The sequence below is a fragment of the Chamaea fasciata genome, unplaced genomic scaffold, assembly GCF_029207755.1.
Source record: "Chamaea fasciata isolate MVZ Bird 193981 ecotype frontalis unplaced genomic scaffold, bChaFas1.0.hap1 SCAF_10, whole genome shotgun sequence".
Classification (NCBI taxonomy): Eukaryota; Metazoa; Chordata; class Aves; order Passeriformes; family Sylviidae; genus Chamaea; species Chamaea fasciata.
The window spans coordinates 23,429,037-23,455,041 of record NW_027094095.1 but is presented as its reverse complement, the minus strand read 5'-3'; the positions used below and the strand labels follow the sequence as shown (position 1 = coordinate 23,455,041).

General features: G+C 48.0%; 2 protein-coding genes across 3 annotated transcripts in view; one reads left to right on the top strand and one right to left on the bottom strand.

Moving 5' to 3' along the window:
- Window positions 1-8,711, top strand: part of GPBP1L1 (GC-rich promoter binding protein 1 like 1) — a 32,089-nt gene extending 23,378 nt beyond the window's left edge. The window contains exons 8-12 of the mRNA XM_066192738.1: window positions 1,944-2,084; window positions 5,583-5,741; window positions 6,463-6,587; window positions 7,452-7,554; window positions 7,791-8,711. Coding sequence (XP_066048835.1) covers window positions 1,944-2,084; window positions 5,583-5,741; window positions 6,463-6,587; window positions 7,452-7,554; window positions 7,791-7,937 — 675 coding nt within the window. The 3' untranslated portion in view covers window positions 7,938-8,711. The remainder of the gene's footprint in view (window positions 1-1,943; window positions 2,085-5,582; window positions 5,742-6,462; window positions 6,588-7,451; window positions 7,555-7,790) is intronic.
- A 5,637-nt stretch (window positions 8,712-14,348) lies between these two features.
- On the bottom strand, window positions 14,349-25,362 carry NASP (nuclear autoantigenic sperm protein). 2 transcript variants are annotated; one of them, XM_066192735.1, is made up of 15 exons: window positions 25,254-25,362; window positions 24,466-24,516; window positions 23,676-23,786; window positions 23,092-23,172; window positions 22,826-22,923; window positions 21,252-22,097; window positions 19,369-19,451; window positions 18,392-18,468; window positions 18,190-18,263; window positions 17,055-17,243; window positions 16,668-16,834; window positions 16,212-16,265; window positions 16,047-16,118; window positions 14,979-15,110; window positions 14,349-14,520 (listed from the first exon to the last, which is right to left on the bottom strand). In XM_066192735.1, the coding sequence occupies exons 1-15, from the start codon at window positions 25,313-25,315 to the stop codon at window positions 14,467-14,469; spliced, it is 2,151 nt and encodes a 716-aa protein (XP_066048832.1). In that variant the 5' UTR covers window positions 25,316-25,362; the 3' UTR covers window positions 14,349-14,466. The 2 variants fall into 2 exon arrangements, with proteins under 2 accessions (XP_066048832.1, XP_066048834.1); XM_066192737.1 differs by lacking the exon at window positions 25,254-25,362 and adding an exon at window positions 24,614-24,670.
- Between the last annotated feature and the right edge of the window lie 643 nt (window positions 25,363-26,005).

Here is a 26,005-nt window from a genome sequence, read left to right as displayed (position 1 = left end):
GATAACAAAGGAAATGTTCTTTGGCTAGTGGAAACGGTACTAATTTTTGATGTGTAGCTCAAGAGATCAGTCACATTAAGCAGGCTATAAATATGTACTTAGTGATTTAGCTGCTAATTTCTAAATGTTTATGCACTGATGTGGTGCTGTGATTACTGGGGCAGTGTGATATTCGTTGGTGGTGGGGATTACAGTGGGAAGAATTATCTGCTGATGTCATCAACAGTGCTTTGTTAATGAATGGTGACCATTAGCAAAACCAAAAGGTGGGGTATCAGCATATCCTTAGCCAGAAAAGCCGTGTGCATTGTTGCCTTTTTAAAGTCACAACCTTAAAGCAGCTGTAGTAGGATGCCTTAGCCTGAAGGCTTCTAGAAAGTTACCCAGGAATTGCAGTGCATAAAGAAGTAAAGGAGTCAAAACATTCCTTTCCACAAAGTCAGCAGTATTGGAAAGCTGTCACATGAAAACCGAATGAAAAATGGTTTTGTTAAGTTGTACCAAGTAGTTCAGAAAGGAAGAGAACTGGTGGCAGTGAAACAAGCGTGTTCTTTCTGGCTAATCGAGATGGCCAATAGCTCACAGTCAAGCAATCCATGAAGGTCACACTCAGCCACCCAGGGAAAGCAATGGGGGTCTGTCTTTGGATCTGCGGAGCTGCAAGCTGCCCCTTTGTGGAAGCCTGGATAACAGCACTAGGCAGCTGAGAGCTGGGAATGGAGCAATGCAACCCTGGAGCTGCGGAGAGAAACTTCTTGTCAGAGTCATACTGCACCCTAATTTTAGTACAGGCAATAAATATTGTGCAGATCAGGATATTTCTGAGGTTCCAAAGGGGATATTTTTAATGTGCGCTGTGAATGCCATAGAATCTATTTCATAGTGTGAGATGCTCATTTTTAAGTTAGAGTGGAAGAGTAAAGCTGGTGGCCTCCTCATGCAATGTATTTTTTTTTAATTCATAGAAAAACCCAGTAGACAGTGACAACATATTGAAATAGTGCCTCTGTTCTCATTGCTGGCAGATTACAAGTTCTGTTGCATCTCAAATTTAGCTGAATCCCATTTGTGCATGAATTACTTTACGAGCGACTTGAAGCTGGCTTCAGAAGTCCAGTGGGTCAAAGGAACGTGTATGTTTCAATGTTCTGACGGTGTCTTGCTAATACTACTTGGTACAAGTTTCTTCTTAGGATTGTTTTTGTAAAGACTCTCACTTCACCATGCTTGTCCCTGACTGATAAGAGAGCTTCAAGAGCAACATTCCAAGTAACAAAAACTTATCTTGAAGTCTTTGCTCTTCAGCAAAATGGCCAATGGGGGATACTGCAGAGAGTAGCCAGGGCAAAACAACAGGTGATCCTGCACTGTAATAAACTGGCTGCTTTTGCTTCTTTTTCTTGTTATTGTTGCTAAATTGGTGCAATGATGGACACTTTCAGAGCCCGAGAAAATAAATAAATTTCATTCTCACTCTAAACAAAACTATTGCATGATGATCATCTTCCTCACACAGGGAAACTTCCTGTCAAGTGATTGGAAGCCTTTCTTTGTGGCATGCAGTGTTCCCCTAAGAAATGTCATTTTAAATGGGAGGGTTTTTTTTTAATTTCTCGTCTATGGGTAGCTGTAAGATGAATTGCATTACACAGTGGTGATTCCAATTCATGAAGGGCAGTGCTGGATTTTCTCTGTGAGCTCTTAATGGTGTTTTACTGAAGGAGGGTGCCCGTGAACCAGAACTGTGTGTGATCTGGGGAAAACAGAAGATGCCAGGGGGACAAGCAATGAGTGTTGAAATAAATCTGTTGAGGCCGTTCTTGGAAGAAGAAAATCCATACAACAGCCACCATAATGTTGCTTATTTATTTCAATCCTTGCAAGCAACCCCTTCTCATGCCTTACCATTTACTGCCCTGTATTTTGTGTTCTCTCCAATACAGCCAAGCCCATGGAAAGCCAACAGAAGTGAACATAAACCAGGCTCGCTGTCCTCCACCCGTGACTCTGCCTTTACCAGTCCAGTGTCTGTAACCAAACCAGCGGTACTGGCAAGTGGCTCAGTCCTCACCTCTCCCAAAGAGGTAAGGGTTGGGCTTAGGGATAGGCTGGGAGCTTTTATCACTATCACCTACTGGAGCATAAACAGTATAAAGCTTCTCTGCATGTGGTACCTACCTTTACACCTGGGAAGGATGACTCACTTGTACATTCTTAGCACATTCTGCCACATCAACGATACACTAAAAAAAATAAAAATGGGGTTTGTCTGGCTATAAAGCCATTGGTGTTTGTTCAACTGTATTAGAATTTCCTTCCAGTAAAAAAAAAGAAATACTAATGCTTTAAATGGTGTTGTGTAACAAGACATACGTCAGCTTGGTGTTATGGGAGTGCAGATATCAAGAACTAATGTGAATAGGTAGGCAAATTGATTCCCATGATGTTTCTCAGTATAGGAAAGGAAGGGGAAGGAAGGTGATCTGCCTGATTTCCTTTCTCTAGAACAACAGCACAAGCACTCAGTTCTGAGGGGGTTGAAGGAGTTTAACATGTGTACATATGACTTTTGAACTACAGTATCTGTTTTTAATTTTGGCACTGGAAGGAGGTAATCTGCTGAGATGGAAACTGGCTTGCCCCTAGTTTAGGTCTGAAGTGTAGAGAGAACCTTGAAATATAAATCTCTTAATATTTCAGCAATAACTGTGACAAAGCACAAGAAAAAAAGAACAAAAATAGAACAGACTGTGATAAATTCCTGGCCAGTGCAGCTGCTCTTTACAGGTTCTACTTGATGATCTTGGAAGTCTTTTCCAACCTTAATGCTTTTGTGATTCTGTAAATGATGATTCACAACATCGGAAATTAGCTTGTTTTAACTGTAGAATTGGGGGATTTTTCTAGTTGTGCACGTGTCTTGTGCCCTTATAGACATTACTTCTAAAATAAGGCCTTGTCATCTTTATGATTCTCTGCTTTGCAGACTTTACTTGCAGCAGCCTGCACTTTTCTGCCTTAGCCACAGCTGAGTGTACAAGCAGTCATTAAAGGCAATACTTAATAAACAGGCTCCTATTACTTTGACAAATAGATCTTACACTCTGTTCCTTTCCCTTACCTTGCTTTTCTCTCTTTAGACAAAGTTCTTTGTGCTGCTGACAGCCTTCATTTTGTGCAATGCACAGCACAGTATGGACAGTGTAAATACGTAAACGTAGACCGGCTTTCACCTCAGCAGACAGGAGAGAGGCATTCACTTTGTATCATACAGGAGTAATGCAAGTGTTTCCTTCACCTGTCCCCAAAAAGGTCTTCTGTGAAAGTCCATTCAGAGAAGATGTTGGGTACCAACCTGAGAGCTAAACATAAAGGGCTTAAAAATTCCTTCCAACTAAACTGGACACTTGTAATACATTTTTCTTTGAATCTGTTGGAGATTTACAGTATGAAAACACAGGTCTGTGGCCAGCAGATAGTACTGCAGTCCTGGTTCTCCAGGACTGCTACACATAGTCTCTGGCTTTTTGTTTCTGAAAGGGGGCTGATGCACTTCTTGCAGAAGTGGTAGAAACAGCACCTTTATTCATAAGAGACCACAGCGTGTTGAAAACTAAAAGGGTGCCAGCTAGCACTGGCCCTATCCTCATAAGCCAGTCTTAAGACAACCAAGCTGCAATATAGCCTGAGTTCTTAAAATTAATTCAGGATTACTTTTCTGTAAGAGTAGCCATCCATGTTACATAGACAGACATCAGAACAAATCTGAGGTGTTGCATAGTGTTCTTTCATTCATAAAAACTCAAACACCCCAAAAAAAGGCAACACCAAAAGACAGAGATGCCTGATGTTTCAGTCAAAGGGCTAAGCTTACTTTAGAAGAGATATCAGTTTACTATTTTAGTGCTAAAGAAGAATGTTTTGTAAAACATAACCCTTCTACAGGAAATTATGCATAAGACCAGAATTGAGGTGAAATTAATTCCTTTTCAGAGATCTGTTGTTTCTAAACTTTAGAGATAATTGTTTTCCTCTGATGTGTAGAAATCAAGTTTTAGTACCTCAGTAGCTTATTAGAGATCAAAACAGCCACTAGCAAAGAGTTCAAGATGAGTATTTCAGATTACCAGAAGACATGTAATTTTAGTCTCCTTTGTTCATTGTTACCTTCTGTCACTGCAGTCAAACTAATAGTTACATTGAGAGCTTAATTTCACTCTTGTGTTGGCTTTTTATCCTGATAGTTGCAGTCACTCGTTCGGTCTGTTACAACTGCTGATTTGTTTCTTACTGTGTTGAATTAGGCAAAATCTGAAAGGTCTGCCTGAGAAATTACTTCCAGGCTGTGCTTATTTCCTTGCAGGCATTATTTCACACCAGTGTTTCACAAGCAACAGCCATTAGAAATATAAGCAGCAGTTGCTGCCTTGTTTTTGGTCTAGTACCCTTGATCTTTGCTCAGAGCACTGAGTGTGATAAAAATTCTGGCACAGGAGATTCATTTTGAAGAGCTTGAATTTACAACCTTTCCCTGCAACTTAAAAAAGTGCGTGGGGAGAAAACCCCTACAAACTTCAGGAAATTTTACTGGTTTAATATTGATTTTTTTAAAAATCAAAGCATGTACGTGAAGAAAAAGAGTAGTTTTGCATTGCAAGATTCTGGTGTCAGTTATCCATAATAATGATTAAATACCTCATTGTTTTAGAGTAGCCAGACATGAACTCCAGCAGGAGGCTAAGATACTGGGAACTTTCCCATAACATGTTCTTAGATTCCTTTTATGCGCCCAGTCAAAACATGGAACAGATAAAATTGAAGGCTCACCTTGGTTAGCAGTGCTCCTGTTGCAGGATCATGGCAAGGTACTGCCAGTGGGCCTGGTTCACAGATTCCAGATTACTAAGAAAGTTAAACATTGTGGAACAGCACAGGAGGTTTCCTTGAGTTCATGCCTTGAGGTGAGCAGATTTCCCACAGGCTCCAGGGCTGTCCGTGTCTGGCTCCACACTGAACCATCTGGGCTGCGTGTACAGAGCCAGCAGTTGGCAGCATTCTCTCCAGGGGAGGATTCCAAGGCTGTGGCTGCCAGTTCTGTGCCCGGTTGTGGTTAGTTAAGGATGTGACCACTCCCTGAAAGGAGATTACTTCCCCATAGCTTAATTTCAGGGTGGAGTCTGTCAAGACTTAAAACACAAATTTGAACTGGGTCTGATTTGCTTAATTTGCTAGTTTTTGTGGGGCAGGAATCCTGCATGAAATTTTTTGCCCTGACTCTCCTGTTGTAGGCACCAGCTTGCTTGAGAGAGTTACATTACAAAGGAACAAAATAAACATATTCATGGCCATGTGAATTTACTCCTAGGGGAAGAAAAGGAATTGATTTGATAATAATAGATGGGAGAAGGGAATGTGCAACACCCATTAGTATTTTGATGGGAATTTGACATTAGGTTGGGGTTTTTTGAGGGGTTAAGAGCCACCCAAAGAACTGATGAGTGTTTGAAAGGTGTAGGCACAGCACAGAGGCACCAGGTTGGCAGCAGTGCAGTTTGATTTCTGTGTTCTCCCTCCCTGTGCAGAGTCCTTCCAGCACCACCCCTCCCATCGAGATCTGCTCCTCGCGCCTGACAAAGCTGATGCGCCGGACCACTGATAAAAAGAGCGAATTCCTGAAGGCGCTGAAGGATGATAGAAATGGGGAGATAACAGAAAACAGGGAATGTGACAAGCTGGATGATGTAAGTTCACTGTCCTTGCTGTGTATATGATCATTATTATTGAAGGAGTTGGGGCTGAAAAAGCCCTGAGTAGTGTATGTAATTCAGGCTCTGGAAGGGGAAGGGAATGACTCCCACTGGTCTGACACACATGCCAATGGAAATAGTGCACAGCACTGATGGAGGGAGATGTGTAGCACAATGAAATGCAAGTGGATAAGAATAAATGAGGTGGAAGGGAAGGTCACAGATGTTGACGGTAATCTAGATTTTTTGCAAGGATTCTCTGAGGAGAGGAACAGTATCATATTTTAATATCTTAAGTTGCTTTCCAACTTCCCTGTCAAACTGCATTCACAGAAAGTAGAATTTTGTGCTTGTGAAAGGTGCAGGAATATGGCTCAAGCCTCAGAGGCTCAGACCAGACCCCCAAATGCATAGATGTGTGCCTTAATGTGTATGTAAAGTGTGTCTTTAGGAGCATTTAATTCTCATAGTTTTCTTGCTGTCACTGTGAGCTGCTGGTGATGGCTTTGGAATGCCAGCATTCGCTCCCTTGGCACAGCAGCACAGGCCACCAAATGTCCTTTGTCCTGTGTTGTCCTGTCACAGCCAGGTACATGTTGCTGCAGTTTCTGTAAAAAACACTGGCTCAAGGTGAAAGGCTTGGCTGAACTTTCAAAGGCAGAAGCTTTTGGCACAGTCTGTGCAAGCACACTTTGATGGTTTTATTTTTCTTTAGATGGAGAGCAACAGCACACCAGAACCAAAGGAAAACTGGGAAGAGAATTGCCATCAGAATGGCCTTTCTCTCCCTTTGCCAGAGGAGGGGGAGAACCTCTCCCATTCATTGGAAGCAGAACACAGGTGAGGAAATGGGAGAATAAAATGTCTGGAGTAAAGGAGGGTAAATCCTTGGGTTGTGTGAGGACAAGGAAACAATTTTGAAGAAAACTCAATTTCTGGGAAGTGGCAGTAGCTGTGTGTGTACGGAGAAGGTGGTGTGTGGAATCTGTGACTAGTGCTGGTCTGGGTGGGGCCTTATTGAAAGTAAAACAAGACACCAATGACAGGTGAGCCAAGGTTTTACCAAGGTCTGTAATTAAATTCCAGTGCTTCTTTAATGCCACATCCCCATGTGTTAATGCTGCCTAGAGATATTTATCTGCCCACACTGGGAGTCAGCATGAACCCAGGGTGATTCTGGTTCATTTGCAAGCAGGTGTCCTAAATGTATGGTTTGAAGAGACACGCCGCATTTTGTTTGCACTCAGAATACTCCAGTGCTGCTTTACATGTTGTAAAAATGGAAGGGAGTTAAGAAAATATTTACCTGGTATCTCAGGCTGTATCTCACATCACTGAATGAGCAGTGTGAGTATCTGGTGCAAGCAGATAGTAAGGTTTAGGAGATTCTGAGTTGTGATACTGGTTTGGTTGCCTCATGTCCTCCTTCAGTGTCCTTGAGTTAGAATTTCAAATCCCTGCCTTCCACCAGGCTGGTTATGTACCCATTGTACAGGACTGCTGATGGTTAAATATTTGTAAAAGACATTGAAAAATGGTGGGTAAACATAACGGATTGTTGAAGTGGTCTGTGATAGAGAAGATTCTCTGGTGAATTTGGAGTGATTTACTACACAACCTTATTTTTCATGGACAAAGTGTTCCTTCCTTTGCCATTGTTCCTTGCTTTAGTTCCCATGCCCCTTTTATTTTTTCCACAATCAGGTTATTGAAAGAAATGGGATGGCAGGAATATCCTGAAAATGATGAAAACTACCTTCCCCTCACGGAGGATGAGCTCAAAGAGTTCCAGATTAAATCAGAGCAGGTATGTTTACAGCTCTTGCTACTTGTGACTGCTCTTCTCTCTCTCCTTTCTCAAGGGCTTGCTCTTAATGGTGTTCAAAAGGACCAAGCATTTAAGTGAGACTGTAATAGATTGGATGATCTGCATTATCCATGTGTGTATACGCAGTTAAATGTGGCATTCATTGTCCACAGAGGATTGGTGACAGTTACTCTCCACACTTTTGCTCCTTTTAAAACTTACTTTCATTCCTACAGCGAAGAAGAAACGGATTTGGGAAGAATGGATTTCTTCAGGGCCGCGGCTCCAGCCTGTTGTTCCACTGGGGAAGCACTTTTAAGACAAAGATTGAGGACTCAGACACAGAAACAAGTAGCAGCGAAACGTCAGATGACGATGCCTGAAACTGGGCACAGTAAAATTAAAATAAATAAAACCAACCCAATAAACTCAGTTCATAGTTCAACATGTGTTTGGGGTTGTATAAACTAAACAGAGTTTATTCTGTCTCCAGTCTGTTCAGTTTTTTCTTTTGTTGTTGATACTTCATGCACAAGGGAAATAATTGTATCCCAAAGAAGAGAGAAATTGGCTTCTTTAGCTTTTTCTTTTGGTTTTGCCCTAATGCTTACTAGAAGTTTGTGCAGCTAGCAAATTTTGACAAAAAAAAATCCCTTGTGGGGCAGTGCACAAGTTCAGTCGTGTGAGCAGGACACAAGTGGCTGACTGATCTCTGCAACAACAAGCTTCTAACAGTGCCGCCGCATTGCCCAGCGCGCGGTAACGGTGTGCTAAAACAATCATTGTCGATGACAAAATGGCTTTTGAAGTTCTAATTATGTTAAATTAATGCTAATAACATGAATATTTTATTTTATTTTATTTTTTTTGGCGGCTCGGGGAGCTTCATCACTTAACCAGGCGTTTGTGGTTTTCTTTTTTTTTTTGGGTACAGCTGTAAAATATTTGGATATAGGAATTGTTTGTGTTCTTCTTGCAGCCTTGATATTCAGGGTGGATTGTAAAATATAAATTTTTTGTGAGATTTCAAAGATTAAGATTATTTTGATAACATTATTTACAGATTTTAAAAAGTGACTATCACATTGAGTCTGTATGAGGGGGAAAAACTACTGCATCAAAAATAACTAACTTGGAATAAATATTTTGCATCAGTTTGCCAATTCTAATTGTCTTTCTTATGTAAGGAGAGCTTTCCTCTAAGGGACCTGCAACTTTGGGGGTTCAGTAGCACTGGGGATAAACAGTTTCTTCTCCCGCTCTATTTTTCCACTTGGCAAACATTGCTGTAGTGCTCAGACTGCAGGAGCTGAACTCTTCCTTTAAGAAGGGAGAGGGAGAACAATGCTGAGATGACAGTCCATGTTTGGGGATTTTTTTTAAAGAAAATAATTCAAAATTATCTTCTACTAAAGCAGTTTGCTTTTTTTTCCGCTTCATACAAAATGGTGAAGCTCGACCGGTCGGTGTCACTTGTTCCTAGTGCAATGCTGCTGTTTATGTTCACAACGTGGCAAGGGAATGTCTGAATCCAAAGCTGTTTTCATTGAAATCTTTTTTAAAAATTCATGAAAACATTTCTATTAGATTAAAAGAATTTTACAAACAACTCAGTTGTGGCCTAAGATATTTTAGTGTCTGGTGTAAGTTCAGCTTGTGCACAAAGGTTTTGGATTGTAAAGTGCTCTGGGGTTGTGCACTGTTTGCAGGGGGGGTGGACAGAGTCCTACAAAACCTGGTCTTGCTGACCTGAGGGCGTTTGTCCCAAGGTTGTGCCTGTGTGTTTTTAATCCGCTCTCGGCCAGGCAGAGAGGACTGAGGTGTAAGAAAATTAAAATGTTTAGCCCTGAATCTTTGCATCTGGACTCGAGGGCGCATGCGCAGCATTATCAGGTGTAACTGCTACCTGTGCCTCCAGCTCCTGTTGGCTCTGTGGTGAGCCCCAGAGGAGAGGGGCAGTGTGGCATTTCTTCATCCCTGTGCTCTGGAAACCAGGGTCCAGGGGCTGAGGCTGCCTGGGGAAGTGCTTTGGGATGTGCTGGGGTTCCTGTATGACTTCACACAAATCATCTTGTTCCTTTTGAATATTCAAACGCTGCTTTTGTCTGGAAGAACCTATCCATTTTTAAGAAGTCTGACTTCCTACATCCATTTAAACCAAGTTATGCAGAGCTGTGTGCACTGATCTCAACAAGTGGGGTAAATTTAAAAACCCCTTCACCTCAGATCCATGCTAACAGCCACTTGGAATGGGGGAATTTGCTTGCTCAGCACTCTGGAGTGGGACTGGCCTGCCCTGGGACTGCACGACCCCAGGAGCTCCTTGTGCTTCATACCAGATGTGCCCCGACCCTCCTGTGTGCTGTGCAGGGTTTAAACATCAATGAAACTTTGGAAGTGGCAGTGGCAGCCCCTGGGTGAGCATGGTGGGGCAAGTCCCCATCCATCAAATGGCAGCTTTTCCTGAGCAAATCGTGACTCTGTGACCCGTACCGCTGGCAGTGAGGGGAGGGGAAAAGCTTGGAGGGACTTTGCAAGCGGAACTGAGGTGGGTACAAGGATGGAATGCAGGGAGCTTTGTTGGGAACAAGGGCAGGGCCTGAACACCTGTGGCAAGAAAGGGCAGAAGGAGCTGTTTCACCTCTGTGTGGAGGTTCCCCCTTAGCTTAAAGTCTGCTAAGGAGCATCGAAGTGGGAGCTGCTGCAAGGTGGGTGAGGGGCACTCCTGGACAGCCCCAGGGCCAGCACGGCTGTCAGCGAGCACTCTCTAACCTCGGAGGGACACAGGGCAGCGGGGCCTCCCTCATCTTGGTTTCTGTGGATCGCCCAGGTGGCTCGGCAACATTTTTTTCCCCATCCCAGTGCCCGTGGTAAGCAGTGGGAATGTCCAGGGCTGGGGGTGCGGCCCTCCCTGCCCAGCGCGACGTCCAGCATAGCAACAGTAGCTTCAAACACTGCAGCCACCGCCGCCACCACCACCAGCAGGTCTGTGCACACTTCCAGCCCGTCCCGGGGTGCCAGGCCTGCGGGAGAACCCCCTCTCCCTGTCAGGGTGCCTCCCCCCGGAGTGATTCCACCCACTCTGCTTTCCAGGGTGTTGGACATGGGGCCCTTCCTCTGCCCCCGCTGCCGCTTGGCGTTCAGATCCCGACCGCTGCTGCAGGTGCACCTGGAGAAGCTGTGCCTCGGGCCCACGGCACCCAGCAGCTCCTGCCTCCATGGGGGGCACCCTTCGCCTGTGGAGGGAGCACAGGGCACGGCAAGGAAACCACAGGACATCTCGGTAGTGTGGAGCTGGGTCTGGCACAGAATGGGGACGGGTAGGAGGGCAGGGACAGGGACACGTGCTGGGCTGGGAAACGGCATCACATCGTGGATCCAGCTTGGTCTGAGCTGGGGTAGGCCTCCATCCTCCCATCCCTGCACCACACAGGCAGTCCTTGGTGCTTATTATGCCAAAACCAGAAAAGTATTTTGTTTACTGGGGTGGGGGACTGGGGGGGGAGTGTGGGGGTGTCACCCTTTTTTTCACTCTCTGTCTGTGAGGTCGGGGTGTCCCAAAATACGGACGATGCTGAGCCACACCATCACTTTGTGCTTCGTGGGGTCCCACCAGCTGAGCGGGGACAGCAGGGACCAGGGCGGGCGTGTGGAGCTCCCCTGGGGGACGTGCTCACCCCCCGCGAGAGGGCCCTGCTCCGCACGGCCGACCCCACGTCTAGGCGGCTGCGGGTGGAGGTACGGTGAATCCCCAGTGCCAGGGTGGGCATCAGCGGCCCTACGGCTCCCCAGGACGGGGATCCAGCTCCTCCTTCCCGGTGAACCCCGTGTGTCGCAGGGAGAGCCCCCGCGGCAGCCGCTCCCACTGCAGGGGCACCGGCAGCCGCCGCAGGAGCTGCTGGAAGCCCACGAACGCCGGGTGGCCGAGATCCGGGCCAGGACCCAGCAGCTGGAGCGGCAGAGAGAGGGTAGGCGCTGGCAGCGGTGTTGGGGCGATGGGGAGGCACGTGTGGGATGCAGTAACCCTCGAGAGTGGGGCTGGGGGGGCCCTGCTGAGCCCCCAGCCCCTCACTGTCCTTCAGGGCTGTGCCGGCGGCTGGCGACACTGGGAGCCGGGACACCTCTGGGCCCCCAGCCCGCGCAGGGGGACCCAGAACCGAGCCAAGGCCCGCAGGACCAGGCCGGACAGGTCCGAACGGCACAGCACCGGTGAGCACCGGCCCGAGGGGTCACAGCACAGAGCCCTGGCCCCGTGGGGTGCTCTCCGTCAAGGGGCCCATTGCCTCCCTCACCCCGCATTTGCCCATCTCCTCCCCAGGGCCACCCTCCACCTCGACACCCTCCTGCCGCCCGCGGGGCCGCTCGCGGCCGAGGCCAGGTGAGGTCTGTGGGCGGTGGCGGCTCCGAGCGGAGCGCCGGCCGAGCCCTGGCCGTGGCTGATCCTGGGCTCCGGCAGGGCGCTGCGGCTGTCCTACCTGCGCTCCGGGGGACACGACCCGGCCATCCTGGAGCAGCTTCTCCACCTCCAGCTGGAGGCCACAGTGCTGGAGAGAGGAACCGCGGGGCTGCGCAGGGGCGGGCGGATGGGTAAGCGCCAGCACCAGGCCCGGGCCTGTCCCCCCACACGGACCGCGGCCCCACAGCCGGCACCTGAGGAGCCCCCGGCTGTGCCTGCAGAGCCCCCCGGCACTGGCACACACGGTCTGGATGCGGCACTGCTGGCCGTGGAGCTGGAGAACCGGCGTCTGGAGGATGAACTGCTGGCGCTGAAGGTCAGAAGGGAGAGAAGAGCAGACGCTGGTAGGTGATGGGTCCCTCATCTGCAAACCACAGCCCTCAGCTGCCTTTGTGGTTGCAGCATCAGAGCCCTGGGCTGGACATGGCTCCTGGAAATATTGGCAAGTGGAGGGGGGCTGCAGCTCGGTGTGGGCTCTCTGCGGTGAGGAGGGAGAGTCCCGGTCCCCTGGGGCCCTGAACACGGGCCTGGTGAGGTGCCAGGAGAGTGGCTGCTGTAAACTGCACGGTGACCAAATCCTGTTGCCCAGGCTCACGGGCAGCCCAGCGGCACACGGAGCAACTGGCCCAGCTGCAGGCAGAGGTGGGAATGCTGCGATGCCGCGCGGAGCAGGCGAGGCCATGGCTGCACCCCCCTGTCTTCCCACGCCCTATAGCCCCCCCACTGCCACCAGCAGCCCTGGCTGTGCCAGACCTTTTCATGGTAAGAGCCTCAGCCCAGGGCCATTTCCAGCTCTCCAAGGAGGGGAGAGGGTAATTGGGATGGGGCTGCCAGCTGGGATGGGATGATGGGTGTGGTGGTAGAAGCTTGGGGACATTTGGGAACGGCTCCTTTTGCTGCACTTGGGGATAGAACCGCTGGAGCAGGAGGTGAGTCCCCAGCAGTGCTGGACCAGGGCTGTGATTTGCTCTGCACACCCAATGCCACATGTGAGGGGATGGCCAGGCAGCTCCCACCCTGCCAGATCCCTCCTTGCCTTGACATCCCTTTTTTCCTTTCCCAGGAGCCCCCTGAGCCAGCACTGGGGCCTGGCAGGCCCACAGCCCATGTGCCCCCCGGACTCCCCCTCAGCCCCTTTGTGGCCCTGGAGGACCCTCCTCCTGCTCAGGAGCCCCCAGCACAGGACAGGGCTCCCCGAAGGTGAGCCAGGAACAGGCCATGGCCCCACAGGACTGCTCTGCCACCCCCTCCACCACCCTGTACCAATAATGGGGCTTCTCAAACTGTAAGAGTGATGAAGGGATGGCAAAACCCGTGTTCGAGCTGCAGAGATGGGCTTAGGGAGCAGTTGTGCAGTTGGTACCAGGATCCCACAGCGCTGGGGTGGGTGGAAGTAGATGGGATCAGTGCTGGGACCCAAGAGGCTCTGGGCATTTCAGCAGTAAAAGAACAGGCAAAGCCCCAAGCCTGCAGCAAACTGAATTACACAGCTCAACCCCCACCTCAGGATAGAGTCCACAGCCAGAAGAGTGGTTCAACCATTCCTGCTCAGTGGTGGTTTGAGGACAGGCAGCAGCAGGCACAGAGGGGCACAATAAATTCCCTGCCCTGAGGCACAGCCCCACATCCAGCCCTCTGTAGGGAAAGCCTAACCCAGGGCAGGCACAGCTCAGCCCTGGGAACCAGCAAAAGCAACAGCCAGCTTTCCAAAGCATCAGAGGCCCTATGCCACATGATTAATAAAAGGCTTCAGCTCACTGCTCTTCACTTCTTGGCCTTTTTTTATACACACACATCCCAGGGCAGGGTCCCAGCCCCCACCTGGGCACTCAAGCTGGCTCATGGGAGAGCCCTGCCCCTGCCTCGAACCATCAGCACCTGCTCCAGCACCCTCTCCTGGGTACAAAGCAGAGGTTGAACAAAGATAAAAATACACAGCAACAAAGCCCAGGATGTTACAAAGCTCTTTATCAGCCTTTCCCACCACCTTTATGCTTGCTCAAAGCTGAGGGAGGCACTATCAGAAGCCATTTCAGGCTCAGCCTTGAATGAACAAAACACAGTCCCAGCTGTGGCAAGGCCCCAGCAGAAGGAAACAAGGTCAGTTCCCTGGACAAGACAGTGAAGCGCAGGCAATGCTTTCCTCCCCTGCAGCAGCCAGACCTGCCTGACCTCTCCCATGTTCTGCTCCTGCCTTAAGGAGGCAGATGTGGGTGGGAATGCTGAAGCTAAAGAGAGCATGAGCCCAGTAGTGGGCCAGGGTTGAGACCTGCAGCCCAGGGGGACAGCCAGGAGCAGAGGCTGGAACCTGACACAGAAGGAAGGTCAAGACAAAAACTATTTGCTTACAATCTTTATTGAAGTCATACAAAAGTTGCCAAAAAGTGAAAAAATACACTATATACAAAACCATTTTCCTTGTAAGGAGAGGAGTGTCCAAGGTTAAAGAATCATTATCATACTGTGCTTTCAACTGCAGCCCCTGATCCTGCTTGTGGCCTTTTCTCTGTCTAAAAGAGAAGATAAGGGTTTGTTTTTAAAAGACAAGACAGTCTTACAGCACCAACTCATGCAGCAGCCCAAAGGTTCTGTAATTTGAAGACTTAACTATGTGAGCTTTGCAAATCTCCAGAGCCCAACATGACCCTTAAGCATTGACAGTAACAAGAGCAGCCCAGGGGTAAGTAATAAACCCCAGAAACATTAGAAACTGGGGGAAGAACCTGTCTCTGTCCCACCCCACAAGTGACAAGGCTCCACAGCTGGATCGGTCCAGCCCACATAGGGTCAGCACCACAGCACAACACGCATCCAGCCCACTAGGAATATTCATCTCATCTGGGAAACCTTGTGAGGGACAGCAGGCAATAAAACCAGGACAATCTACCAGGCACAGAACCATCCCTGAACAGAGAGGGGGGGAAATAAAATAAAAAGTACAGCCCAGACTCCTGGCTCAGCTGCCCACCTCCTCTTCCATTTTTTCCACAACCTCATTTCCACTGGGGACAGGATCCCCACCACCACCATTGACAGCAGGTTCTGGTTTAGATTTCTTGGCTTCATTGTCTCCCTGATGAGTCTCCTCCTCTGGTTTCCTCTGAAGACAAAAATTGTTCATAATTTCCACTAAGTACAAATCAAAGTTTAAATCTTTTTTGAGAAGTTTAGCATTAGATGTCACTGCACATCATCTACCCAACTCCTTGCCAGGCTCAGGACAGACTCCCCAGTGTTGGGGTTTGACCAGAGCTTTGAGACTCTGACACCAAGGTTTCAACCACAGTGACACTTTGGGTGCCAGGATCTCCAGAGCTGAGTTATCCTTAGTTACAGTCTGGCAAGGAAAGGTGCAACCACTGAGCCTGTAACAGTTCCAGGCTAGACTTAGGGCATCTACAACATTTGAAATCACCTAAAGCAGCTTCAAATCACTCCAGGCACACCAGAACTGACAAGCCAATGGAACAGAGGTAACATAAAACAGAGACTACTCCCTGTAAGATCTTAGTTTTTATCAGCAAACACTTCTAGAGAACACATAACACTTAAAGGAACCAAGTTCAGTATCTGATCTCTTTAAGAGGCAGTTTACCATTACCACCAGTGCGGCTTTACTATTTTTTAAGTCCAAGTCCCAATTTCCTTTTGGAAAGAAGGGAACCTAACCCAGCCTGGTTGCCTGCCATTTCCTTGGGATCTGCAGGTGTCCCTGTTGCTCTTGAGGGTCCTCAGCAGAGGAAGTTCTTGTGCAGAGAACACCTGCAGAAGCCACACAACTGGGTCAGATTTATATCAGTGTGGGTCAGGCAGGGTGCTGAACCACCAAGAATGGTCTCCTGGAGGCCAGATGGTTCCCAGACTGATTGGTTCCCAGTGGAAAGGAGTTTCATACACTACTGGTTTTACTTTTGCAGTGTTTTCCCATTATAAAACTAAGTTAAGAAAAAATACTTTTAAGACAAATCCAATTACACAGAGCAAGCCAGTGGTACTTCAACAAACTGCTTGTTTAACAAGTCATTTCTGGACTCACCTTTTTCCTGACTAGATGAGAGATGTCTGTAACACACTGAGATGCACCATCAGCTCCTTTCCTTACTGGAATCTGTTCCAAGACAGACAGTGACACATGAGCAAGTGCAACCAGCAATCCTTAGAGCAGATGAGAATTAACAACATTCATTTTAGATTAACTTACTGTGGACACAGAACCACTGTCTTCACTTTGTGCAAAGCCAGATGTAGTTCCAACCTTTAAGAGAAGCAGAAAAAACAGACTGTGGCAGACAATACATGTGGACTTAGTGAGATACAGAAAGCCCAAGTCCTTCACATCCCAACACTGGATTCTGCACAGGACAGAGGCAATGTGAGCTCCACATTTGCCTGACCCATCATTTCCAGCCTTGATACATTAAATGCCGCAAAAGCCTTTTAAGTTCCTGTTTAGTTTGGAACAATTAGTATCAGGGCTCTTAGTAAATATCCTCTTTAGATGTCAGCTGCCTCAGTTTCCTTCTCACAACCACAGCCTGGTAACATCGGTGAGCAACCACCAGCCCCTGATCAAGTGTGAGCTCCTCCCTTTACTGATTTACTCCAAGTTCCACTGGACGAAGGGTTGGGTCAAAAGGAAACCACAGGACACACTCACCAGAGTTGCTTTCAGTCCTAGCTCAGCTACTTTTGCACTCTTCTGTGACTCCTTTGAATCTTCTATCTTCTCTTTAATCTCAGGAAGCAGCCCCTTCAGTTCTTCTATCTCCTTCTCATCCTCAGGGGACCCAGTGTCTGCCTTCTTTATTCGCTCAGTCAGTATTGCTGCAGTGAAACAGTTATCAGGGCACAACACCTTGAGACAAAGAAACTGCCCAGTTACCAACATCCAGAGGCAACTATCTGCTAAAAAACAGTTTGAACAATTCAGCCCTTGGTGTAGTCCGTCACCACTTTCTGATAAAACACAACAAAGCAGAAAACGAGCACACCTAGCTACTTTGCCTTGTGAAAACTCACCAGGCAGCTTCAGAATTCCACGTACCCAGTCTCTTGTCTATGACCTCAATGGACTTCCCAAACTGCAGCACGGCCTGGTCGAAGTCGCTGTTGTAGTGGTAGGCCAGGGCCAGCTGGTAGTGGCTCTCGGCCAGCAGCCGGTCGTGAGCCTCCAGGTACTTCTGCTGCAGGGCCAGGCAGGCCTGGAACTCCTCTATGGCCTGTGTGTAGTTTTCTGCAGGGGAAAGCCCCAAGGTCTTTACAAACCTCAGTAATCATCCACAGCAGCACCATCTAAACCCTGGTTTGGTTACTCCCTGTTTTGTTACACATTATACAGTCGGCAAACAGAAGCACCACTGAACACAGCAGTGCTGGGCTGCTTTCAGACCATCAGGTGACAACTGCCTCCCCTGAGAGGCTGTCTAGGCCAGCTCCTCTGGTCTTCTCACAAGTGCTTTATCTAATTTGAGCACAGAAAACTGAGCAGCCAAGTCAAAGCAGGCACCAAATCCTCCTGCTTTACCTGCTACCAGGAACTGAACGTAACTGGTCACAACTGCAACATGGATCTGGAGCTAAGGACAGTGCCACCTTCCTGCCAGGCTCTCCCCGAATGTGCTCTAGTGACCTAAGACACAGCCTGTAGCCCTGGCCCAGAAACCTGTTGGATTATTTCCAGTGCCTACCCCAGAGAAAGGGTACATTTGGATTTAACAAGATTAAAATACATTTTAAAATGAAAGGCAAGTGACACATTACAAGGCACAAACCTGGGACTTGCTTTCCATTCCTTTTTTCAGAGTCTTTCCTGACTATAACTTAGGATTTGGGAAGGTCTAAGAGAGTCAAGTATTTTGCATGACAACGTCAGTAAGTCTCTCAAGTTCACAAGCAAGGTTTGGTCACTTCAGAAAGCAGAACACAAGGCTGGTTTTGATCTGGCAAAACACTGCTTCTTACTCAAACTTTTTTTCCACTGCTCTGCAAAAAACCAGACTATCCTATTTAAGGCACCAACCATTACTTCCAAAGCTTCTGACATGGCTGCAACTATCATGATCAGTCTAATTTGTTCTCATCCTGACAGCCTTAACTCACATCTGCTCATTTTAAAGTACAAAACCCAGTGACAGAAAGTAGAATCAAACACTTTGCACATGAGAATTAACATTACTTACCAGATTCAATGCTAACTTCTCCTAACTTCAGATGAGCTTGAGCTGCATGGAGCTGAGCTTCTTTTGTTTCTTGTCTACAGCAAGAAAAAAATAGTTTTCAGATCCTGATCAGAGCATGCCACATTCTCTAACTAGCTATTCCACTGTCCAATTTACACTGAGTTTCTGTGGCATATATCCAAATTAGAACTTTACTCTTTACCTCTTGTAAATGACTTTTGCTAAATCCAGCATGTCCCAGGCTAGCTCAAGGTTGCCAATTTCATCCTCCTCACTTTCCTGTAAAGACCAGAAGTGCATGACAGATTAAGTGACTTGGTCATAGATCACATCAAACACCACCACTAAATTCCCAACCAGGGTTATCAAGGAACGAGTTTTTGTAAGAGGTAAACGTTTCACCACAAGAAGAAAAAAAAAGAAAAACTACGCAGAAGAAGTTATTGCATCAATCAAGACTTTGCCTGGAGTAAAGATGTTTCAATGGAACATGAACTCTCACTGTTTTGTGATTTTTTTTTTTCCCTCACAATAACAGGGCACCAAGCACCAGTGTTATCTCAAGAGCAAGATCTTAGTTATGGTTCTCTTTAGATGAACCAAATAAAGTTGACAGTCCAGCTTTTATAATGAACCTTTGAGCTTTGTTAGAACAGTCTGAGAAAGGGACAAACAGTTATCTCACATGCTCAGTGTCACCCTACAAGGTTGCAGATTTTTCCAGGTGTTTTGACTGCCACATCAATGTACATCTCAGGTTTGAGGAGCACCACACTTCTCAAATAATTCCCATCTAATCACAGCTTATTGGACCAGGAGACTTCAGCATGTACAGTGAAACAACCAGACAAGCAGAGAATTAACCGTTCCAAGTAACTCCAGTGACAGGCTGGAACAGCTCTGCCTGCCCCTGCACCACCAGGCCACGTTAGCTCAGCACACCACAAGCATTTGTGTCAGAGCGGCTGAACAAACCCGAGTTTACAGACACAGCTGAGCAAGATGCTACAATGCAGACTAGGACTAGCACTGGCCATTCTTAGGCAATATTTGATTTCAGAAGTATTTTCCTACACAAAACTAAAACACAAATGAGCTTTTAGAAGGACATCAACATCATATTTAGGCCTAACACTGCATCCTTCCATGAGCACTGGTGTCAGACCTCAGCAACCTCACCTTGTCTTCCACTGTCAATTCATTCTCCTTATCATCTTCAGCTTTATCATTTTCTTTATCTTCCTCTTCAGATTCTTCTGTTTCTAGAAGGCAAGTAGATGCATGAGGACACTTCTTGTTACCGTGCTTGCTGGACATGGAGTCGGGCAGAATATGTTATAGCCAACCCTTATCCTTCCAGTGACAGGTTAGAGCGTGATGCAAGAAGAGCGGATACATTAAAGTCTCAGCATCAGCAGCCATCTTGCTGAAACTGTTCAGCACTGTAGACTAAAGCAGTCTAAGTCCAACTTCTTACTATCTACAACAGAAACTTAGAATTTAGCTCTCACAAATCTGTTGTCAGCTCTCACTGAAGCACAAGATCCTGAGCAGCCCTAGAGGTACTTGCCAGCTGCTGAACTTCATGTAACAGAAACTAAGTGTTTTCAGCAAGATAGCTGCCAAGCTGCACACAAATTAGTCTGTTTTTGAGTTCATGATCCTCATGTCAGGCATTTAAGTGTCAATGTTAATGATCCTCCTCTTGTGTAGTACTAATTTGACTTTTAAAACTCTGCAGGAGCACCACATGATCTGTTCTTCCAGCAGAAGACATTTTGGGAAAATGTGCAGTGAAGGAATATGGCTAATAACTTCAGAGCACTGACTGGTCTGCAGGCTAAAGTCACACACTTAATTCCTGTATCACAACCTCTGGCTAATTCTAGAACAGGAGTTTGACTGGGGGGGACTAGAGAGCCTGTGAACTCACTAGTCTAACTCCCAGCACACACTCACCACTGAGAGGGCCAAACCTGTAAACATGAAGACACCTTGTATAAAGGTAAAACAGAAGAGATGTCAGGAAGCTGAGATTTAAGTAGTGGGAGAGTTTGGAATGGCACAGCACCGGACCAGGATGTACCAGAGGGCGCTCACAATCCCAGACTTGGGGAAAAAAGCAGCAGTATGTGTGCATAAGCAGCCTTTCAGCACTGAGGGTGAGGAGCAGGTAACTACTCTTAGTTCATTTTCAGTCATCCTCTTTTGACAGACACCCTGTTAGGTCACTGCTCCACCACTATGCTTAGCAGAACAAATCCTTCCAGAAGGTCCAGAACTATTTAGTCTGAACATTTGCCACTCCTGAAGTAAGGTACTGCCTGTGAAGATGAGTTACTGACAAGCAAAGTTGCAATTACAGTTCATCAATTAACTCGTGCAATAGAAGGCACAGGCCCAAGGCCATAAAGTACTGCTGCAGCAAAGGGTGCAAGTCTTATTCAACAGAGCCCTGGAAACAGCTATAATGAAGCAGGGAAGCAGAAGGGCAGAAGCTGGACAGCCAGAAGACTGTACTAAAGCAGCAATAAGCCTTCAGCAAATCAAGTTTAGATTTTCCAACTATATTCTCATGACAATGACCCTCAAAAAGACCCAAATAAAGAGTTCCTTTCCTCCACCAGAAATAACTTTACTTCTTTTTGTGTTCAGCTGTTCTTGTTTTTTCACTATTTTAAAATAAAACACAGCTACAACCAGAGGCAATTTGTGCTTCAAGTTATGTGAAGGTTAGTGCAATACACCCAGATGCATGCAAGTGAACATCCATTCAGTATTCTCCACCAGCCTAGCCATTACTTACACATTTCACAGGGCTGTCAGTTTGCTTTCAAGTAAGACTTGCTTTGCAGTTAGTTAAGCGTTAGTCTAGAGAAACTGAGACTATTCACTATTCCTTGAAACTTTACTTGTATGTAAAGTCCTTCAAGAGCCCCTTTACTGTGCCTTTTCCTCATTCTAAGGCAAACAGAAAATTCTGAATGGAACACTTTTTACCCATTGTTAGCCAAATCCATCAAGTCATCCACCCACAAGTACTTTTCTCCTCTCAGTGTTACCTTCTCCCTCTTCCATCGGGTCATCTTTCTCTTCTTTTTCTACCTTAGCACCTTCACCCTCTTCCATCAGGTCATCTTTCTTTTCCTCTACCTTAGCAGCAACTTCAGCCTTTTCTTTCATGTCATTAGGTGGCTCTTTGCCCTCTGTGGGCACAGGTTCCTTTGAGGACTCTGTCTCTTTAGATTCACCTGGCTTCTCTTCTGTAACTGTCTCTACTGGCTCTTGTTTCTCTTCTGCCTCCTTCGGTTCAGCTGCCTCTTCATCTCCTTCTACAGCTTCTTTCTGTTCCACAGCAGCTGCTGCCTGTGCTTCTGCCTTCCCTTCCACAGCTGTCTCTGCCAGTTCTTCTACAGCCTCTCCCTTCCCCACAGCAGGCTCTTTTTCTGTTGCCTCTGCTGCCTGTTCTCCAGTCTCTCCCTTCTCTTCCACAGCCACTTCTGCTTCAGCCTTTTGCCCAGCTGCCTCTGCCTCCTTGTCTGACACTTCTGTTGTTCTCTCCTTCTCCTCAGTTGCCTTCTCTACCTTGTCCTCAGGCACTGTCTTCTGCTCTTTGTCTACCTCCTTCTCTTCCACAGCTGACTCCTCTTTCACAGGCACCTCCTTCTTCTGCTCTTCTGAAATTTCTTCTTTTCCCACAGAAATCTCAGTCTTCTCTTCAGCCTCTTCAGGCTTTGCATCCTTGTCAGCAGCAGCTTCTTTGGGTTTTTCTTCTGTAATCTCTTTCATTTCAACATCCTCTTCTTTGATTTCCTTCTCAGATAGTACTGTAGACTCTCCCGTGGACTTTTTGGCCTCTTCCCCCATGGCGTTATAAACCTGTTCTCTCAACTCCTCCCTTGTTTCTTCTACATGATTGAGGAAGCATAAACATTTCTTCGAGTTTAGTGATAAAGACATTAACGGGTACTGACAACACCACCCTCAAGACCCTCCAGTGTGTTGGCTTGTTACCAGGTTGGATGACATTCCTAAAAGCTTCATTTTCCAAGTACAAGGAATTAGGAGACAACCAACATAGCCACTCGATCTAAGCAAGTCCCTTCCCCTTCCCCAGACTGCAGCATTGCAAGCGGCCGCTCAAGCAGTGTGCGGTTGTGCAGCGATTTTAGTCACAGCTAAGCAAGAGGTGCCAGCGCTTTTAACAGTCTGGATGGACAGGAATTCCTGTATCCTCTCCAGCTGCAGGCAGTATAAAATAGCCACTGTTCATGGGCCTTCATACAGAGACTCTGACCTGTGGGACTACACACTGTACTGCTACAAGGTTACAAAGCAGTTGGGGTCAGCGGTGAAGCTGAAGAAAGCAAGTTTGAATGCAGTGTTTCAGGACACAGACACCTGGTGACCCTTTACACATGCTTTCAGTGACCAGCTCCTTGCAGATGTTTTACAGGTTTTGCTCATCTTTAAGCAAGCAAGACTAAAAAAATCCAAACAGAAACAGAGTCCGTTCACACTGCCAAGAGTTTCAAGAGAATGATTCAGGAAACCCAAGATACCAATGGACTAAACTTGGATCATTCCAACAAGACAGTCTGATGCCTCCATGGCAGAGCAGGCAAGCTTTACATACCATCAGCAGCTGGCAAGGCAGAGTCATCTTCTGCTTTTTCTCCTTCCTCTTCCACCTGCACCCCTTCTAAGGCATTTCCCAGCACACCATTTTCCATTCTAAAGGGAACAGGAGTTTGTTATCCTGTGGATCTTTTAATACCAGCATTTGAACTGCACAAGCTCTGCAATGCCACAGCCCATCCCACCCAGAGCAATCGTGTCCATAAAGGTGCGAAATCCCGTTACACCAGACGCTCTTCACTAAATGACAAACTGTCACCGTACCTTGCTAACTCCAGGAGAGATTTTCCATAGTAAAAAAAAGCTTCTGCACACTCATCCGCTGTCTCACCGTACTTTTTACCCCTGCAAAAATAATAATTATTTGCCTGTGCCTGCTTTAGATTTGGATATGTGAACTTACACGTTAAATATTCCTAGACAAAAGGATCACTTCCTTTCTTGGCTCCTATCTCATTGCTTTAAACAAATACTGAATGTTAGATCTGGCTCTCAAACACCCAACTGAGGAAATTAGTCCATAACCCAAAAAGTACCATTCACAGAGACTGATCAAGACTAGAGAACAAGTTACTAGAGAAGACACCTACATAATAAACTATCAAATCCCTTTCCTTTCTTAGGGAACTCTGCAGGTAATGCCTATCATAAAAGACACCTAAACTGCGCACCAACTACAGCACTGTCCAATTCCTGGGTGACTTTAGTTAGACCCTTGCCCAGCTGCATTATAAATTATAAACACGTCAGGTAAAAATCCCAATCTTTCTTGCATAATCCACATCAGAACTGAAGCCAAGCTGAAGCCCAAAGCCCAGCAAAAACACAGAGAACATTCTACTACTCACAGTAAGCTTGCAGCTTCCTGAAACGCATTCACAGCAGCCGGAATATTTCCCATTACCAAGTGCTTCTGTCCCAAACCCAATAGTTTCTTTGACTCTCCATCTACATCCATACTGGAGGAAGGGGAAAGAAATCAAATAAAGGATTCTGTTAGTTTGCACAGTAATTTCAGCTTTCAAAGCCTTTATGGAACAGTGAGTTGCACACGTCAGAGTGGTTGGAACTGCCAGGGTGGGCGGGATTTGTTTGGTTTTGTTTGTGTAAATCTGAAACAACTGATAATTCCAACACACCACGCAGCAGCAGTGTTTCAGGCTCCAATGCTAAATCAAGAGAAAGAAGAATAAACTCAAGTTAAAACTTCTCATAGCACAGCACAGCACAGTGCATCTGAGAAGAATGACAGATGCAAGTGTCAGTGTCAATTCAGTGCATGTCGCACAGCTTCATCTCCAGAAGGTCCAGCCCAGTATCTCAGACTGGGACAACAGGAGCTGCCCACAGAGGAATATCACACATCACATGCCAGCTACATACTTGTGCCTCTCCAGAACTAATTAAAAACCCAAAAACTTCAGGAACAGCTGATATTTTTGTATGTATCAGTCCCTGAAAGGGCCTTACTGCACTAGATTTATGCGAATCACTGGTGAGCACAGGTTTTCAACACCTACAGCACACATGGGAATTAAGCTCCAAGTCTAAGAATCAATCCGAAGGGTGACCTTTGTGTTTCACTCAGTAACTCCAGGATTTTGTGTTGATAATTGACAGGTCCAACTCCCATCTCACCTGTCTGTCTTGTCTGTGGACGTGGAAGGAGCTGCCAGTTCCTCTTCCATCCTGCAAACAAAAAATCGAATGTTTTATTAATTCACGTTTAGAACCGGCCACCCATATCACGGCACAAGCTGAGCTCTCCGGGTTGTGAAACCAGCACCAGGACTCCGGATTAGAGGTGCCCATCCACGCCGAGCGGGCTCAGGCTCCCCAGTTCGGTGCGTATTGTCCGAAGGGAGGCTGCGAGGGGCTCCGCCAGGCGCTGCCCGGCCGGTGCCCCGTAGACAATGGGCCCTTTCCCGCCTTCCGCCGGCCCCGCCCCCCGCCCTTGGCGCCAAACCCCGGCGGCGGCTCCTCACGGGCCGCGGGTCACGTGACGCCCGCCCCCTCCCCCAGCCCGCCCCGCGGCGTCGGCTGCCCCCAACAAAGATGGCGGCGGCCGCGCCGCGGTCACGTGGTGGCTCCGCGCGAGCCGCGCGGGCCCAGCTGGCGCCGGAGGAGCGGGGCGGCGGCACGTACCACCGCCGGCAGGGGGGGACGGCGGAGGCAGGTACCACAAGCGGCGAGGGGGGGACGGGGAAGGCAGGTACCACCGCCGGCGAGGAGGAAAGGGGGGGAGGAGGGGGTGCAGCTTCTCCAGCCCGACCAGCACCCCCAGCCCTCCCCCTAAGGAAATCCGGCCTCACTTACCCCCCCATCCCCTCCGGTACCCTGCGGCCTGAAGGCGCCCCCCCTCCCCCCGATGCCCCCCGTCCCCGACACGCACACACGGTAACCGGGGCCAGCCCGCGCGGCCCTACCTAGTCTGGGAGGCCGGCGCGGGCTCAACGCAGGGGGAAGCGGCGATAGCCGAGGATTGCATAGAAGCTGCCGGAGAGAGGGGCGGCGACGGCAGAGTGCAGCCCCCTGCCCCTCCGGCTGGCTATATACCCCCGAGGACACGCCCCGGCCCGCCTGGCGGCGCGCGCGCGCCGCGGGGGGACTACCGCTCCCGGCACGCCGCGCGCCCGCCCCGCCGCGGGACGCCGGGGGCGCTGCCACGCGGGGCGCGCTGGGAAGTGTAGTGCCGGTGAGGGAGGCGGGGTCCCGCGGGGCATGCCGGGAGGTGCAGTCCCGGTCCCTCACAGCCCGGCTGTGGGAGTCCCTCAGCCGCAGCCTGGAGCCCGGGAGGCACCGGCACCCCTGCCCGGGCTCCACAGCCGCCCTCAGCCTCTTCCAGGCGAGGAGGCCCCGGGCTCCGGCCCAGCTCACGGAGATGCTCAGCTCTCCCCTGGCAGATGAACACACAAGCAGGCAGGGCTGATATGGCCGCTGCCCTCTCACAGCACAGCCCAGCTCCGAGACCTCCAGGCTCTGTTATTTCAAGGTTAAAGTTCTCCAGCTTCAAGCCCGCTATGTCCCTCCCTGCAGGAACAGAGCTGGGAAGTGTGGAGTTCACAGAGCTACAGCAATAATGTGCTTTTCTTGGAAATTCTCCCAGTCCACTTAGGTACTCTTGCTCAGAGAAATAACTAGAGAAAGTTAATTGGGGCCTTGAGACATGAAGGGGCGG

Coding starts and splice junctions, on each gene's coding strand:
- NASP (XM_066192735.1), bottom strand. CDS start 25,315: ATGCAATCCTCGGCTATCGCCGCTTCCCCCTGCGTTGAGCCCGCGCCG. Junction 22,924..23,091: donor TCTCTCCTGGAGTTAGCAAG/GTACGGTGACAG, acceptor TGTTCCCTTTAG/AATGGAAAATGGTGTGCTGG. Junction 16,266..16,667: donor TAGGACTGAAAGCAACTCTG/GTGAGTGTGTCC, acceptor CTTCTCTTAAAG/GTTGGAACTACATCTGGCTT.